Below are 17,217 nucleotides of genomic sequence, written 5' to 3'. Positions count from 1 at the left end.
GGCTCCAGGCAGAAGGTTGGAGAGGCCCTGGGGAGACCTGAGCTGGCCTTCCCCTCAGCTCCCTCTCTGAGCCTGGGATGGAGCCTGTTGGATCAGGGCCGCAGCGGGGAGGGGACGCAGCTTGCTTCAGCTGACACTGCTCTAGGTGCGGGGAGAGGGTATGAGGTGTCACTCTCTGTCTCTGTTTCGTCCTTGCTGGACCACCTTTCAAGTTGGAAGAACATGACCCAGAGAACGTAGGGTAAAAGGTGAGCACTTGGCCTGGGTGGGGCAGGAAGGGGGTGCTGAAGACCTTGCTATGTTGGCAGAGGAGAGAGCGTGGGAGGGGGGCCTGGAAAGAGGTCAGGTCACCCATACTCTTGTAAAAGAGCAAGCAAGTGTTCAAAAATGTGTCAAATAAGCCACTAGGTGCTCTTGCCGGAGCGCCTAAATCCTCCACCATCCCTGTTTGTGGTCCGTGGGGGCCCGACACAGCTCGCGTGCTGCTGTGTCACATGGGGTGCCCCGTGACGTCCTTGCCAGGGTGGACACCCGCCCCAAGGAGCCCCCAAATCTACCTTTGCTGTCACCCAAGACTTTCTCCGGACTTTTGTCTCTCTGCTTAATTTTATCTTTGGTCTAACTTCTCAGGAAAGAAAGAGGGAAGCTTTCCTCTAGCAAAGGTCGCTGACCAACAGGTCAACGCAACGGAAAGCTTCGTCAGTAAAAGGCATTTTAATCTAGGGAGAAATAGAAAATGTTCTCTTCATTCGCTTTAAAAATTAAGAACATGGAACATGACACTATTAAAAATAGAACGCCAAAGCCTGCTAATAATTCAGTTTTATATTTGGGCGAGTGTGGGCTGGGACAAAGGGAGGGAGGAGAAAGGGAAAGGACGGAGGTCCTCCGGAGACCTGAACGTCTCTGTAGGGACGGGCAGAGACAGGTGAGAGATGGAGAGACAGAGACAGGGCCGATGTCCACCTGGTTCAGGCAACAGACCAGGAGCGGGAGGGACGTGAAACAAATGCACAGACAGCGGCCGGGGGACAGATCTCCTGGCTGTTCCATTTCCACGCCCTGGCCTGCCGCTGTGCCGCTGCTAACTGATTTCAGGCCTGTTGCATTTCTGCTACGGTGGGAAAATGAAAGGATCCCCATCTGCCGTCAGCCTTTGCAAGCCCTCAGGGGTGCGAGCACTCGATGTGCTTCCCGGGCTGCAGGAGCCGCAGCGGCACGAGGGATCCACCACTTGACTCAAGGAGACACGGAGACGAGAAGGAAGCGGATGCCAAGAAACATTCCTTCCCGGCAAGACTAAGGCCCTGCCGAGGCTCCCCACCACCCCCGGCTCTCCGGCCCCCTGGCCCTTGGGCCCCCCACCCCGCCGGACCCGCTTCTGGGTGCAACGCAGGATGAGGAAGGTCTCGATACTGTGCTCCTTGAGGTAGGCGTTGCGCTCGCCCCCGCAGCCCGGCTCCACCTCGTAGTCACCGTTCAGGTAGCTGAGTGTGGCCTTGGTGATGTGGATGCGCCTGCAGGGGGAGGGACGCAGGGAGAGGAGAGCAGAGGACAAGACTTGACAACCCCAGCCCCCTGCAGAGCCACACCTCGAGCCCCGAACTCTGGCTCAACTGCCAACCCCAACCGAGGCCCGACCTAGGTCTCGAAGGGCCGTATCCCCCCACTGCCACCAGGGCGGCTCCGGTGGGCCCCTCCCGAGCTCACCGCCACCCTGGCCGCTCGGCAGCACATCAGGCTGTCTCATCAGCATGGGCCCGTCAGGAGGACACAGCCTCAGTCTTCCCAACTTTGCGAACCCGCTCAGCCCAGCAGTGGCTTGGCTCCGGCTGATGCAGGACTGAGTTCAGATCCCCTAGCCTGGCACGGTGCCCCTTTACTACAGGCACTGCTTCCCCACTGGTCCCTACGAGGTCAAGTGCTCTACTTCCATTCCTTGGAAACATTGTGCTTCCCACGCCTGGGCCTGTCCTCGCCCTGGTCCCTCAGCCGGGCCCTCTCCCCACCTCCACCACCTCCCTCACCTGTACGGATCCTGCCCCGTCATCCAGGCCAGCTCAGGTCCCACCTTCCTTTCGGTCCTGACTGCCCGGGAAATACCCATGGGTCCTCCCTCCCCCAGAACTCGACGCCACCTTATCGCACCACAAGCCGCCCTGTTTTGTGCAAGAACCTTCTAGGTGAAGCCTGGGGAAAAGGTTGAGAAGATGCTCCCTACAGCTTGCCACGGTGTGGGGCAAGTGGTTGGCCAAGGAGAGGACTTTCTACTTAAATTCGGCCACCCTGGCCCCAAGCCCCACAGCAGTGGGGCCCTCACTCACCCAGCCTTGCCTCCAGCTTCCATATGGTTGGCCAGCGTGACGTCATTAGACCAGACGTCGAACTGCCACTTCCTGAGACCAAGGACACCGCAGTGTACTCGCCCGCTGTGAATTCCCACGCGCATGTTCACGTTCACCCCTGTCACCTCCCGGACCAACCTGGGGATGGAGCAGGGGTAAGGCTGGGAGAGGATGGGGGCCAGGCGCACAGAGTAGGGGCAAAGCTGGGAGGTGTGGGGTCGGGGTGTGACACGAGTGCAGGCAGGCGTCAAAGCGGCATTTCTCTCTGGTCTAGCCCCCAGGGCAGGGTCTGCGACTGTTCACCCGAGGGGTGCCCGGGGCTGAGCCGTGGGGCGCTGCTTCCCGGCGTGGCCACAAGAGGGCACAGCGCCTCGCCCTACAAGCCCGGCCCTACAAGCCCGGCCCTACAAGCCCGCCAAGGCACCCAGGGCGCTGTGTTCTCAAGGTGCAAATGCAAACCATGCCCACTGGAGCCAAACGGGGGAAGTTCCAGCCGCTCCAAACCCCACTCATCTAATGTTCAGATTTGTCCACGCTGCTGCTTCTCGGACACAATTTGCAGCATAATAGCAAAAGGTGCTTAACGGAGTTTCAAGGGCAGACATCTGTCCTGCTCAGGAGAGGAGGGGAGCCTGAGCAGGTGCAGGAGACCGGGGAGGTTCCATGTGCTAGAAGGTGGCACCAGGACCCCCGCCCCACCCCGGCCACAAACCACACCCAGGGGTGAGGGGCTTTCCAGGAGATGGGCGGGCCCTCTGGGTTGGAGAGTGTGATGGGCGCTGTATCCTGCGTGTGTCTGAGGTGCGGGGTCTGCAGGAGAGGGTGCAGGTGCTCCAGGGGGAGGCATCAGGGACCTGGATGCTCCGATACCCCGGGGTAGGCCCGCTCAGCCAGCGGCAGGAGCAGCCGTGGACGCTGGCCCTCCTCCCACCCCCCACGCAGGGCAGAGGCACGTCATTCCTGGCTTCTCTCGTCCTTGCTACCTCTGCTGGAGCTGTGCCTTCCGTGCACGGTGCCTCGGGGCCCTTGCTTCGGGCAATTACTACCCGATCTACCTTTCTGGCTTAACCCCCGGGCCACCTGCTGCAGGAAGCCTCTGCTGGTCCTCCCGATGGAAACGAATGCCCCCTCCGGGGCCCCCCCATCGCAGCCTGCCTCTCTCACCTGCTGGGGTCTGCTCCGCTGGTACCACAGCAGCGGGAGTGTCGGCCTCTCCCTCAACAGACTCCGTGCTCCCAGGCGAGGGAAGGAAGCACTAGCTCGCCCAGGCATGCAGGGCCATCAGCGACAACCGCCGGGGGCGGGGGGGGGGGGGGGGAGCTCCGCCAAACCTAAGGGACCCAGCCTCCGTCCTAGACGGCTACTCTGACCTCTGACCTTGTCCACCGCGGCTTTTCCTGTGCCCCTGCCCGGGATGCTTCTGAAGCTCCAAAGCCACCGAGCCTAAGCTTGGATTTTCCATATATATATATATATATATTATTTTTTTTTTTGGATTTTCCATATCTTTTAATGGAAGATGGGGCCCCCTCTCTGGACAGCAGTGACCAAGAATTGGCCAAAGATCTTTTTTACTATTGTTTCTGGCAAAGATGGATTTTCTTAAATGGGGACACCCATGTTTTCCATCCACCCCCCGTGTTATATCACCCTGGGGGACGGGGGCGGATGTTTAACCTCTGTGAGTCCAACCTTTCTCATCTGGGAAGAAATGGGGCCAAAGGGCTCTACACCTGCCTGGGTGGTTGTGGGACTAAGAGACTAAGGAGCAATGCATAGGGCGCAGCTCGCAGGCCAGCTGGTCCTCCTCTCCTGCAGAGGTGGGGCCACGCCTCCTGCTGCCCCGGAGTCTGCAAAGCTTTCCCTTCCTACAGGACATGTTCCTCAGGGATAAACTTCCCAGGCTGCTGTGGGCAGAAGTTGCCCAGGATAAGGCTCAAAGCCAAGAGATGTGAATCAACCCTCCAACGTCCATTACCCAGGCTGTGGGACGGTCCCCTCACAGACGGGCACTTACGAGATGGCCTCAATCATGTCCATGCCCATCTCCACGCAGCAGTGGGCGTGGTCGGCCCTCGCTTCAGGCAGCCCAGAGACACAGTAATAACAATCCCCCAGGATCTTAATACGTAAACAGTGATTCTCCTGGAAAGCAAATTAATTTTAAAAATTAAAAATAGTAGGAAAGAGAAGTGGGAGGGAAAGAAACGGGAAGCAAACAGATTCACCCCATGCCTGGAATAACTTGCCTTTTAGGGCAGTGAGCACAGACCCAGTGCCGGCAGATGCATGGCCCCAACCCCAGGACAGGCTTATCAAGAGCTGGGGGGGATGGAGGACAGGCTGAGCAGCCCTCAGGCATTCCAGCCTCCCCAGGCTCAGGAACTCACTTTTACGGTCACTGCTGAGACCCAAGAAGAATGCAGCTGGTCCGATGCGGGAGCAAATAGGGCAGACTCGTCAGTTTGAGGAAGGCCCCCAAGTTGAGAGTCAGTGTCCCTGGTTCCACTCCCAGGCCCTAGAGAATGCTCGGACTCTTGGCCTAAGGTTCTACCGACAGTTTTCTGATTCTCCTTCTTTTACAGAAGACCGAAGCAGGAATGAGACTTAGCCAAAGCTTGTCTGACCCTCAGACTGTCTGAGACTTTGACCAAACAGAGTGATGCTAACCAGCAAGCCTGTGAGCGCTAAGACCCCCACAGAGCTGAGGCACTCTGCTGCTCCTGAGTACAAAAAGGTCAAGACTGATCCAGGACGATAAGGTCAAGACTGATCCAGGACTAGGACTGGGATGGGGTGTCATTAGTCACCAGTCCTCAGCTCTCCAAGGCTGGCCCCCAGAAGTTACTTCAGGAAGTGGGACACTGGGATGCATGTGTCCGTGTGGCCTTGGATCCTCATTTAAGGCCCATCCTATGCCTCAGGTCCCAGCACATACCCAACTCCCCTCATTCCTGTTCAGTGATAAAAAAAAAGCATCAGGCTGACGTGAGACCCACCATCTCCTGCTCTTAGAGGCCCTGGCACCACCTCCGACCAGCGCCAGCCTCTCCTCAATGATCTGATGTCCTATAGGGCGAAAGGGAACGTGGCCGCAGGTCGTTGGACATTGCCAGTAAGTGGCCCCTGACACATAATGATTCTACAAAGGCTCAGAGCATCACTCAAAGACACAAAAGCTGGGAAAGGATAACAGTGTAAACGGGGACCTAACGAGTGAACACGTCATTTACTACTCCAGGCCCTGGGCTGCTACTTCCAATTTGTCCAAACGGTGCAGAGTCCTCTTTCTGGAAGCCTCTGGGGGCTGACACACAGCTGTCCGCAGGCCAGTTGGGTTTCAGACTCATTCTCTCACCACTCTGGCCGACCTCATCAAGAAAATGGCTCTATGGGCACATAATTTGCCCCACCGAGCAGAAATTCCTCAGGGGCCTGGGCAGTGTCACCTGCAAGCCTTACCAACCCCTTCCTGAGACGGAGAGCTGGCTCCCTTGCTCCCTGTGACCAATGACAGTATAAAAACACGTCCGACTGCGTGCGGTGTGAGGACACGTAGCCACAGCCTGTGCAGCCCCTCTGCCCCTCCCCAGTTCTCAGCAGTGGGCTCCGCACAACAGGGCACATGAAGGCACAGTGCCTGTCACTGGGGCCTGGTGGGTCCTTGGCCACGGCACTCTCCCTCGGGCAGCGCAGATGGGCCTACCCTTCTGGCTCTGGCGCGGGCCCTGGGTGCTGAGGACAGTAGAGAGGGTGACTCACCGCAGCCAGCTTGTCGAAGCGGGCGAAGAGCTCATTGAGTGTCATGACCAGCTCCTGGGCAGTGCACTGGGATGCCAGGCTGGTAAAGCCCTCGATGTCAGCAAACAGGATGCTGGGGAGACAGGTGGAGGAAGACCCCCATGAGGGAGGAAGGTCAGGGGGACAGCTGGGGCCACCCTGGGCCTTAGGACGGCTGCTGGCCAGCAAGAGTCCTGGGGAGGCCGGGGGCGGGGGGCTCCAAATGGCTGCTGGGGAGGCATAAAGAGGCCTGGCAGTGGAGAACCGAGGAGGCTGGCCTCTCCAGGCTGGCTGGATGAGATACAGTCCTGCCTTCTGTGCTCTAATTATGCCTTCATTCCTGCCCAGGTCGGGGGGGTGGGGTGTGTGTGTGTGCAGAGGCATATGGGGCCTGGGAGTGAGTCTGCCTCAGGTACCAGAGGCAGGGGCCTGCCTCCCCGTACCCTCCCAGTTGTCACCTCTTGGGCCTGCCCTGTTTGACTCCTGAGCAGCCCAAGGTAGCTGGGACCCTTGATTCATGTGCTTTGAAAATGCTTCGGGCCTCGATGGCAACCATACTAAGGTCTCACTTCCCAGTCCCACAGATAAGATTTTGGACCGAAGCCCTCCGTCCCTGCGGAGTCCTCTAGAAGGGACTAAAGAGGCTCACGGAGGAAAGAGAGGGGAAGACATAGCCAGCAAGCACGTCTGGAAGCCTCCCTGCCAGCAGCTCCAGCCTCATCCACAGGCGTGTCGTCAAACATAGCAGCCAGTCCCTGCACCGTGCACTGTGGATCTCCCGTCCGTCTCCGCGGCTTGTGTTCCTGAGATCGAAAATATCTTCCTTTTCTTTCACAACATGCTGCTAGAGGTGAGGCCCCAGGGCTGGAGAGTTGGAAGGGCCCCTGGAGTTTTGTTTTGTTTTTTTTTTTCTTTAAATGGACACAAAAATGTAACAACTCTCATGTACTGAGATGCTCCCAGTGGCCTGGCTCAGAGCTGGGAGCTTCCAAAGTGTCTTCTCACTGAGTCCTCCAGGCAGCCCTGCAGTGAAGGCTTGGTGTCTCCTTGCGGACGAGGCAGCTGAGCCTGGGGAAAGAAGCTGCAGACAGCAGCCTGGTGGGCTCCTTCCCCCGGGCCTGTGTTCTTCCCACCATGCCACAAGGCTCCTGAGGCTCTAGATCGTCTTCTTTTTTAAAATTAAGAACGTAGAACTAAACACATCTTTGTCACTGTATTTGGAAAATGTGTATTAGGGCATTAAGCCTGTCTTCCTATTCTGATGTTTGACATCTGGGGTCAGTAAGGCCTGGGGAGCCTATTGGTCCATCCCAGGCTAGCTGGGTCTTAGAGCCAACAGCTTTCCTTAGGGTGCAGAGTCCCGCACCCCAACCAGGCTCTCATACCCCGGCCACTACTCTCCTGCCCTGAACACCCCAAGGACAGGTACCAGACCCAGTCCCTACACTGCAGGGCCCACTGAAATTATGTAAACTAGCCCATCCCAAGCCTGCTTTCTCTGCCTCACCTATTCCTTCCTGCAGAAACCCCATTGAAGGCTCTGGTCCTCGACCTCCTCTCACTCTGCCTCTGGAGCCACCACAGTGCTTCCCCACTGGTGGAGGTGGGGGGCTGGTTTCCCACGGTGTGGCGTGCTCCCCTCCTCCCAGGGTGAGTAACAACCGATCTTTTCAATGGCAGTCGTCTCCTCATCTATTTGCCTTTGCATGCCTGGATAATAACAAAGCCTGCATCTGGAAACAGCTGGACTGTTCTGAGCACTTCATGGGTATTAACGCACTTTAACATCACGACCACCCTGTGAGGTCAGCATCCTCCTCTTCTTACAGGTGAGAAAACGGAGGCACAGAGGGGATGAGTCACATGCCTAAGGCCACACAGGCAACCTGGCTTCATGGCCCAGGAGTTGATCCTATAAATATTAAGCTGTTGGCCCCACAGCCATCTTAAATGAATAAGAGCATCATTCAGGGGTCTGGTATTGTATGCGGGGCAGAGGGGCACGTATGGGCCACCACGCGTGGCGGTCCAGGACCCGAGGACTCCACTGAGGGGGGGAACACGCACCAGCTGCTTGCCAGCTCACATGAGGGAAGGTGCAAACAGATGAGCCGAAGGAGGGGAAAGAAGAGAAGCTGAGGGGGAGGAGGAGGAAGAGGAGTGGAGAGGAGAGAAGCTGCCCTGGCAGGGCACAGGAGAGGGCAGCTATGCGGGCAGGGGCTCAGAAGGTGCACGGGAGTCGGGGGGCTCCACCAGCCTTTGGTGCCTGGGGTCTGACGGGCTCAGCAGCCTGCCTGCCAGGTAAGAGGAGCAGGTGAGGGCAGGCTGCCCTGCTCCCAATGCTGATCGCAGCTCCCTAACGAGGTACAGCCCTCTCCCCACCCACCTGTGCTTCTCTGCCTGCCAGTCTTTCAGGCAACTGGCCCACTCCACTCAGGAACGAGAGGAAGGTCGCCCCCAGTCTAGGTAAAAGCACCGTCACATGGCTGTTCTGGAAATTCTTCTCTAACTCTCAGGAAACCAAAGCCAGCTCAGGCTGGGGTCAAGATCCACTGCTCCAGACTTAGGAAACCTTCATCGGCCAGGGTCAGTATCTCCAAAGCAAAGCCAGCAGGTGCCAGGCCCAGCGGCTATTCTATGCCAAGTCCAAAGCTGCAAGTGGAGGCCTGGCTTAGGCGGCTGATGAGACCCCAAAGTTCCTGAACCCCGCACTTGGACTATGGGGTCAGGTAGCCCAGGGCAGCAGGCTGAGGAGAAGCAGGGGAGGAAGGAGAGAATGGGCCACCCCTAGAAACACGAGTGTGGTCCAGGGGCTCAGGGGGTGAGTCTGGGACTCCATCGACAGGGGCGCATTCAGCAGCTGTGGCATCACTGAGCTGCGACCTCCCACACCTGCTGAGCTGACCCAGCCAGGTGGGAGGGACAGGCCTGCCACCATGCTCCTCCTCCACGGGGGGACCTCGCTGGCCCTTAGAACACTTTCTTCCACAGCTGCTTACACCCCCGCTAGACCAGCGGCTCTTAGTCCTGGGGTCTGGAAAACCTGGAGCTTTTACAAGGTGGCCCTGGAGCCCGCCCCCCCCCCCGCCCCCACCCAGACATTCTGGCTTAATTAGCCTGAGGTGGGGCTCTGCTATTGATTGCATTTGCTCGGTTTTATTTTAAGCTTCCCTGGTGATTCTAATGTGCAGCCAGGGCTGAGAACCACCGCACTCGCTTAAATGTCACCTCAAGGAGACTTCCATCGCCCCATATGAACCTCTACCCTTTCCCACGTCTGTCTGCCCTCCCTGCCGTATTCTGCTCTGCTGCTCGGTTCACTCTCGGCTATAGTATTGCTGTTGTTGGTGTTATTGTTACGTTCCTGTTTATCTCTTCCCGCTAGATCAAGAAGTCCTTGAGGGAGGGATTTTTTGGCCTATTCCGTTCCCTGCTGCATCCCAGCCACCAGCACAATGTCTGACACACACAGTAGATTTTCAAGAAAATGTGCCACTGGACGACTGACCAAGGACAGGTCACATCCCTGTGCCCCCTGCCCCATCTCTCCCCCACCCCGACCCGCACACGCCCTAGCACGCCCTAGCACGCCCTAACAGCCACGTCTGTTAGCTTCCTGGGGCTGTCATAGCAAAACACTACACACTGCGCGGCTTAAAGCAACAGAAATGTCTTCTCTCACGGTTCTGGAGGTTCGGGGTCCGAAATCCAGGTGTCAGCAGGGCCTTCCTCCCTCCAAGACTCTAGGTGGGACCCTTCCTTGTCCACCCTTGGCTTGCGGCTTTGTTACTCCAGTCTGGACCTCTGACCTCACTCTGTGTATTTGGGTCTTTATACAACATTTTCCTATTCTCATAAGGACACCACTTAGACCGGATTAGGGGCCCACCCTACTCTAGCATCTCAACCTGATTTCATCCGCAAAGAGCCTATCTCCACAGTCACAAGGACCAGGGTCAGGACTTCGACAGATCTTTTAGGGTGATGCAGTTCAACCCGTAATGGTGCCTGATGTATATTTGTTGAATGGAAGAGAATATTCACACTTTCATAGCAAGCAAGAGGCAAGACTGCTCACTCCAGCAGCTCTTCCTTCGACCCTATGGGGCCTCTTGGGGTTCCAAGCTAGTCACCTGAGAGAGCCTGTGGAGCCCAGGGCCTGGGGCCAGCAGTATTCAAGGGACAAATGCAAGAATGGTTACAGAAGCCATGAGCAGCTTCCTGGTTCACACTGGTGTGTGAGGGGCCCCCCACGGCTTGGGAAGCCAGAGTCTCCCTCCAACCTGCTGGGATCGACTCTTCGTGACCTGTCTTGGGGTTTTCAACAGCTGCTGAGGAGTCAGGGAGGGCAGGCTGCTGGCTGATGAGTTGCTGGTGAGACGGAGCGACCCGCCAGCCAGAGAGGAGTGGCTCAGAGCAAGCTTCCAAGTTGTGCAGAGGTTTGGATAAGGTCTCTGAGGTCCCAACTCCAAAACCCCGCAGCCTCTCCTACACATTTATGGAAATTCTGCACCTCCACATTCCCCCTACCTCCTGTCAGAGGCGAAGTCACACTCCTCTGCTGCCTCGGGGGAGGAATTTGCTCAGTGGCTGTCACCCTGGAAGCTCTCCTGTTTTTGAGGTTTACCCAATTGCAGACTGTCGGTTCCACTGGCCAGAGTTTCCTGAACTGCTCTTCGGGAACCTGAAGGCCATTTTACAGCCACACGGGGCCCAGGATGCAGTAAGGTCCTCGCTCGTTGATCGGCTCCCACTTGAGAGCTCATCTTGGCAAGGCCATCAGGCCCTCGTGGTGGGTGCGCGGAGGCCGGCCCCCCCGGGCGGCGCGCTGCTCCCTAATTGCCTGCCATCCATCACTCACGTCGCCCGCCTTCTACTCCGGAGGCAAGAGCGGCAGGCACTTCAGCCCAATTATCCCAATAGGCCTTTCAGCCTTCTGCTGCCTCGGCTCAGCTTCCCCGTGTGCATTTTTGGGTAAGCACACATTTCCTCGCTGTTGCTCCCTCTTGTACCAACAGATGCTGTGACCTCACGGAGATGCTGGGGTCTGACCCTGCTCCTGAACAGAAGCCACACGTCCAGCAGCACCTGGGATGCCCAGACGCTGAGTTCTCCTTGTAGTCTGGGCAGCAGGCAGTGCCTCCATTCTCCGCACTGCAACAGAGGGGACTCAAGAAATGCTGAGAGGCCAACCGCCTGTGGAGGAGGGCCCAGGAGGGGCAGGAGGCCTGGGGAAACAGAGTCATGGGGAAGGGGCAGGAAGGGAATGTGGCAAGGTCTCAGCCCAACTCCCAGGATGTCAGGCCCAGTGGGAGCTAAAGGTCTTAGGGGAGCAGGGCAGGAAGTGCCCTGGAGGCCCCAGCAGTATAACCTGGAAAGGCCCAGCCATAGGCCAGGGGTCTACCCCCTGCAGTGTGCCCCCCACCTCCCCGCATCATTTGCTCCAAGCCATACCCCTAGTAAGATACAGGAGGAGCGGTGGGTCACTGGCACACGCTAGGTGAACAGCACAGTCGGGGTGGTCGTATCAACGACTGGCTGAGAATGGACACCAGATGACGGGCATTTTCCAAGGGGGGTGCGAAGTAGTTAGAGTAGGACGTATGGACAAGCAGTGGCCCAAGAACCTTCTGAGGGACAGGCTGGGAGAGGAAAGGGGGGGAAGGTCAATGAGAGGATGCTGAACACACTGGACATGTGTACAGACTCCACCCTGAGACAGTCACACCCTCTCTCCACTCTCACGGCAACGCGACACCTTCCTTCAGAAAGTGGAAGGGCCCCGGGACTGGCTTGACTATCAGGATTGGGTCTAGGTGGTCTGGGGTCAACATAGGTCCCGGAATCCCTGCTGCCAGCTACAGGGCCTCCTGCAGACCCCATTCCACCCCCTGGTCCCTTGATCTTGTTTCTGCCCACTCAGTCCTACCGCCGCCACCTAGACAATGGACCTCCCATTGCATTTATGGACTTCGCGTTTACAAAGCCCTGCAACGTGCCCGAGGAGAAGCCCACAAAGTGGGGAGGGGACCAAGTCTGAGCAGTTGTCAGTGACCTCTCAGTGATAAGTACGTGGGACTCTCTGTTTTCTTCTCTATATTGTTAGTTCCTAATTTTTCTACAAGAAACACACTTCCTTTGTATAATAAAACTGCTGAACACTAATAACAATCTTGTAGGATCTGATTCTATCCCTTCTATCCTCATGATGTCTTTTCTGACTTGCCCAGCTCAGGATAGTCCTTCTTATTAGATCAGAATTTCAAAGGCATAGCCTGACACATTTAACAGGCCAGTGTCTCGTCACCCTAACTTCTCTCTCTTCTTCTCTACCCCAGAGTCCCCAAACTTTGGGTCCAAAGAGCTAAAATAGTAAGTCCTAGCTGGCTGCTGGCTCCATGCCCCGCTGACCCCCATCCATTCCACATTCAAGGACAAACTCAGGTCCCTTGTGAAGACCTACCACCGTGCAAGGGAGTTTAGAAACTAAACCGTGTGCACTGCTGGTAGGAAGGTAAAATGGCGAACCTCTATGGAAAACACTACGAGCTTCCTTAAAAAATTAAAAAATAGGATTATAGGCCATATGATGCAGCAATTTCACTTCTAGGTATACACTCAAAGGAACAGATAGCAGGACCTCAAGGAGGTATTTGCACATGCATGTTCACAGCAGCATCATTCACCACTTGCCCAAGGGTGGAAGCCGCCCAAAGGATGAATTGATCCACAAAAGGTGGCAAACACACACAATGGAGTATTAATTCGGCCTTAAAAAGGAAAGAAATTCCAGCACACACTACAACATGGATGGATCTTGGCTATGTCCTGCTGAGTGAAATAAGCCCACCGCAAAAGAACATGTACTGTATGGTTCCACTTATGTGAGGCACCTAGAATAGTCCAACTCATTGGCACAAAGTGGAATGGTGGTGGCCAGGGGCCGGCGGAGGGCAGGAATGGGGAGTCGTTGGTTAATGGGACAGAGTTTCAGTTTTGCAAGATGAAAAAAAAAAGGTTCCAGAGATGGATGGGGGAGGTGGTTGCACGATAACGTGAATGGTTAAAACGGCCAATTTTCTACTATGTCTGTCTTATCACAAGTAAAATAATGAATTAATTAGTTAATTAAAGAGCAGAGCCCCACCCCCAGGGGCTTCCCTAGTGGGACCAGCTGGGTTATGAGGCTGCTGTTCCCAGGGCACCAGATGCAGCCCAACCTCACTGCTGAGGGCTGAGCCGTCCCTGAGGGGCCCGCACGCGACCTCTCCTACCTCCTCCGAGTCCTACCTGGCAAGGAGCAGCAGCACAATCAATGTGGGATGAATGAGATAATAACATAAAGGCCACTTCTGTCTATGATCGGTATTGCGTGGAGCTCAGAATACTTTTCTTAATATCAGGTTGGAGACAGGAATGCTAGGTGTTTACGGACCATCCCTCATGTGGTCGGCTGCCGGGAATGTGACTGGAGGTAAACATTTTTCCTCTCTGCCCACAGGGCGCACAATCCACCCACAGGTATCTGAGCATCGCGGACGTTGTCGCGAGGCCATTGTAATTCAGAGCCATGCCGCAGCCGAGCCAGACACCAGAACGACCTGGGGAACACAGCCAAGTCCTTGAAGGAGACGGGAGAGGAGATGATAACCTCAGAAGCGGGAGGTTCAGGAGAGGCTGGGGAGAGAAGGGAAAGGAGGGGGGAAGGAGGGAGGAGAGGGAGCCCTCCCCAGAACCCGCCACTCCCCTACTGTGCGGGGACGGCTGTTACCTCACTTCTAGCCCGGGGTCCTGGCGGGTCTTGGGCCAGGCTCCTGAAAATGAGGCTGTGATTTGAGCCAATGGGCCAAGACCCCACACTCCATCCTGAACCCTCCTCAGGGTCCAGACAGATAGGGCCAGGGGAGGAAAGGGTTTCCTCAGCTGAGGACCAGCACCCCCTGGAGGAGCTGGCTCCCTGGCCCTCTCTGGCCCTCTGACCATCTACAACCTTTAAATCCTAAGAGCTCTGGCGTGAGACAGGTCTTTCAGGTATGGAACTCACCCACTATGGACCCTTCCGGCCGTGGAGTGCCCTTCAGAACCCTTCAGGCCTGGCTCAGATGTTCCCTGCCCTCCTAAAGCCTTTGGGGTATTGGCCACCCAACCTTGACTCTCAGCTCATACCCGCTCCACCTCCATAGGGCAGTCTGAGGCTACCTCCTGGGTGGGGGGGCCTGGCCCGGGGCTTTACAAACTCCACCCCGACAACCTTCCCAGCACCCCTGCAGGGAGTGGTCCTAGGGCCCCTCTTACAGGCTTTGTTCCTTTGTGGCTTTCATCATAACAGAATAACGGGGTGGCAAATTTTGTAGCATCTATACCCTTTAAGGATGCAAAGTCCCACTAACCGTTCCTCGTACCCTTTGAGGATGCAAAGTCCTCATGTGATATGTCCCCAATTTACTAATCAATCCACTGTTTGCTGTGTCTTCCTGAACAGAAAGTGGGCTTCCCAGTATCAGAGACAGTGTCCTTCTTAATTCCCATTGCAATCCTCGCCTCTAAGGCTCAGTGTCCCACGGTTGGAAACAGAGGAAAACATCCACTGAACGGACGAGTGAGGGGACGTCACCACTCCCATGTTGTAGATGAGGACCGTGAGGCTCAGGTTAGGTGACCTGCCCAAGTTCCCACGGCTGTTAAGGGGCAGAGAGGGGTGTGATCCAGGCTGCTCAACACAGACACTCATCTTGTTCCACAACGGTGACCTGGTGGCAACTGGATTCAGGCAGCGTCTGTGTGTACTGTGACCCAGGGGATGTGCTGTGTGCTTCCAGGGCTGGCCCCTTCCCCCCCTCCTCAATGTCCTTCCTCCCAAGCAGAGCACTGGGAGCACCCAGCCCAGAGCTGCCTCTGCTGGCATGTGCTAGAGGCCTTTGTCCCCGGAATGGGCATGGCACAGCCCCCCTCTGACCTGGCGCTGCTGGCCACAGGAGAAGGGAGAGAGGATGGGGAAGAGGGAGCTCAAGCCACAGGTCTGACACCCCAGCGATGGGCTCTGGCCCCAATTGGCCTGTCCAGCCCCAGAAGGGCTAAAACATCTCCATCTGTCACTACATGTCAGTCAGGGGAGGCTGGGGGCTCCAGGGCGGGGGGGTCTCCAAGGGTGCCTTGGCCTCTGGCCCACCTCAATGCTTTGCCACTGGTGGCTCAGCACCAAAGCATCTGACAGGCTCCTGGCGGGTCCTGGGGGCAGATATTCCATTGGGGGTCAGGAAAGGGTGAGGCCACAGCACAGTGGGGATCTGTTGTCACTCCTCCCTGCCCACCCATTAGTCTCTTCCCCTTCCGCAGATCCGGGCCCCGACTGTCACACCGCAGGGCTGATTCATTTTTCTTGTGGCCTTGCTCTTGGAGGGGGCTAGAGAGCAGCATGTCATCACCCTCTCTAAATATTATAACTCCGCAGAGAATTGACAAACGTGACTCATCACCCTTCCACTCTCCAGCCAGAGAATCCCCAGGCCTTGCTCTGTTGATAGGAGTGTGATAATCATCACAATAATAGCGGTAACAACGATAATCGCTGCTCCCAATTACCGAACACGTGTCCTGTCCAGACACTGCGCTAAGCGCTCCCCTCACACGCTTTCATCTGCTCCTCGCAAGCCTGCTAAGAAGGTATTCTTCTCATCCTATCAGGCAGAGGAAGAGACTGAGGTTCAGAGAACCAGCGCCCATCACTCGCCCCAGTCACATGGCCCGGGGACAGCAGAGCGTGGCCAACACTCGGGGCTGCCTAACCTCGAGCCCCAGGCCTCATCACCGTACCACGAGCCGGGCCCCCAAGCGCATTTCCGCACGACCACGTCACCCCTCCACCTACTACTCAGCCCTCAACCCAAGTCAAAAGTTCAACCCAAGACAGAGACGAAGCATGCAACGTGCTTCCGTCGCGAGCTGCAGCCAGGGCTGTTAACGGAACAGGGAATGGGCCTCGGCGGGCTATTTGCATCTGATTGCTTGTGGCTGGCCTCTGATGTGCACCAGCCGCCACTAGCCTGGCAATCTCAGAGTCAGAATTATGTCTGTCCCCATGAAGTGGGTGACATCTTGATTTTTCTCTCCTTTTTTCTCTCTGCTGCCATTGATCTTAGCACATCCTGAAACAGAAATACCCCCCGTGTGGCTGGCGGGGGAGGTCTGAGTCTTGCCACATGGACATTCGGGTCACCCTGTGATTAGGGTACTGTTCTTTTATGTACCCGGAGTCACAGCCTCCGTGAGAGTGGGTGGATAAGGGGGACGTCACCCCAAGAGCAGGCCACTCCTTACGGTGGTGGAAGAGGCCTAAGTCAGTCCCTCTGACCAGACCCCCTTGCTGGAGGACTGGGGGCCCAAAGCAATGGAGGGGCAGGAGACAGGGGTGAGAGGGCAAGCACTGGGTGGAGAGACAGTGGTGGCCAGATGTACCAGATGTGTGAGCCCGGCCAGGCTGAGCACCTATGCCTCGAATGCCAAACTGTTTCTGAGCAGTGAATTCTCTGCATCTCCTTTATGTTCGGCTTTATATTTCAGTGGAATCTACTGGAAGGGGGATCCCTGGGTGGCTCAGTGGTTTAGCGCCTGCCTTTGGCCCAGGGCGCGATCCTGGAGTCCTGGGATCGAGTCCCGCATCAGGCTCCCGGCATGGAGCCTGCTTCTCCCTCTGCCTGTGTCTCTGCCTCTCTCTCTCTCTCTGTCTATCATGAATAAATAAATAAAATCTTTAAAAAAAAAAAAAAAGGAATCTACTGGAAGCTCTGCTGCACTGAGAGCAATCAAGTCCATGCTGTGTTTGGAACGACACCGGGGCCGGGGGAGGGGGGTGGTGGTGGGTACAGCAAGGACAAGAGAGAAAAATCCCAGAAAGGGGAAGCTCAGGGCTTCATTATGTGTTGGGACCACTTGGCAGGTTACTCCTTCCCGTCCGAACCTTGGGCCTCTGAGATTTCTTCTAATAGGGAAGGCTATTTCTTTACGTGTCCCTAGGGTCCCCCAGATTTTAGGGGCTGCTATCAGACCAGGAAGGCCCCTGGTAAGTCCACAGTCTCTCTTTCTCTCTCTCACA

At 56.5% G+C, this 17,217-nt stretch overlaps 1 protein-coding gene across 2 annotated transcripts in view; it reads right to left on the bottom strand.

Annotated features, from left to right (window-relative positions):
- ADCY5 (adenylate cyclase 5) overlaps positions 1 to 17,217 on the bottom strand; it is a 145,168-nt gene that overhangs the window by 37,043 nt on the left and 90,908 nt on the right. For both annotated transcript variants that reach the window (XM_041773154.1, XM_041773152.1), the window contains exons 4-7: positions 6,108 to 6,219; positions 4,363 to 4,490; positions 2,325 to 2,483; positions 1,376 to 1,517 (exon numbers count right to left, since the gene is read on the bottom strand). In XM_041773154.1, the coding sequence (XP_041629088.1) occupies positions 1,376 to 1,517; positions 2,325 to 2,483; positions 4,363 to 4,490; positions 6,108 to 6,219 (541 nt within the window). The remainder of the gene's footprint in view (positions 1 to 1,375; positions 1,518 to 2,324; positions 2,484 to 4,362; positions 4,491 to 6,107; positions 6,220 to 17,217) is intronic.

The sequence above is a fragment of the Vulpes lagopus genome, chromosome 1 (assembly GCF_018345385.1).
Source record: "Vulpes lagopus strain Blue_001 chromosome 1, ASM1834538v1, whole genome shotgun sequence".
Lineage (NCBI taxonomy): Eukaryota > Metazoa > Chordata > Mammalia > Carnivora > Canidae > Vulpes > Vulpes lagopus.
The sequence above is the reverse complement of the archived record's forward strand: the minus strand, read 5'-3'. Positions and strand labels throughout refer to the sequence as shown.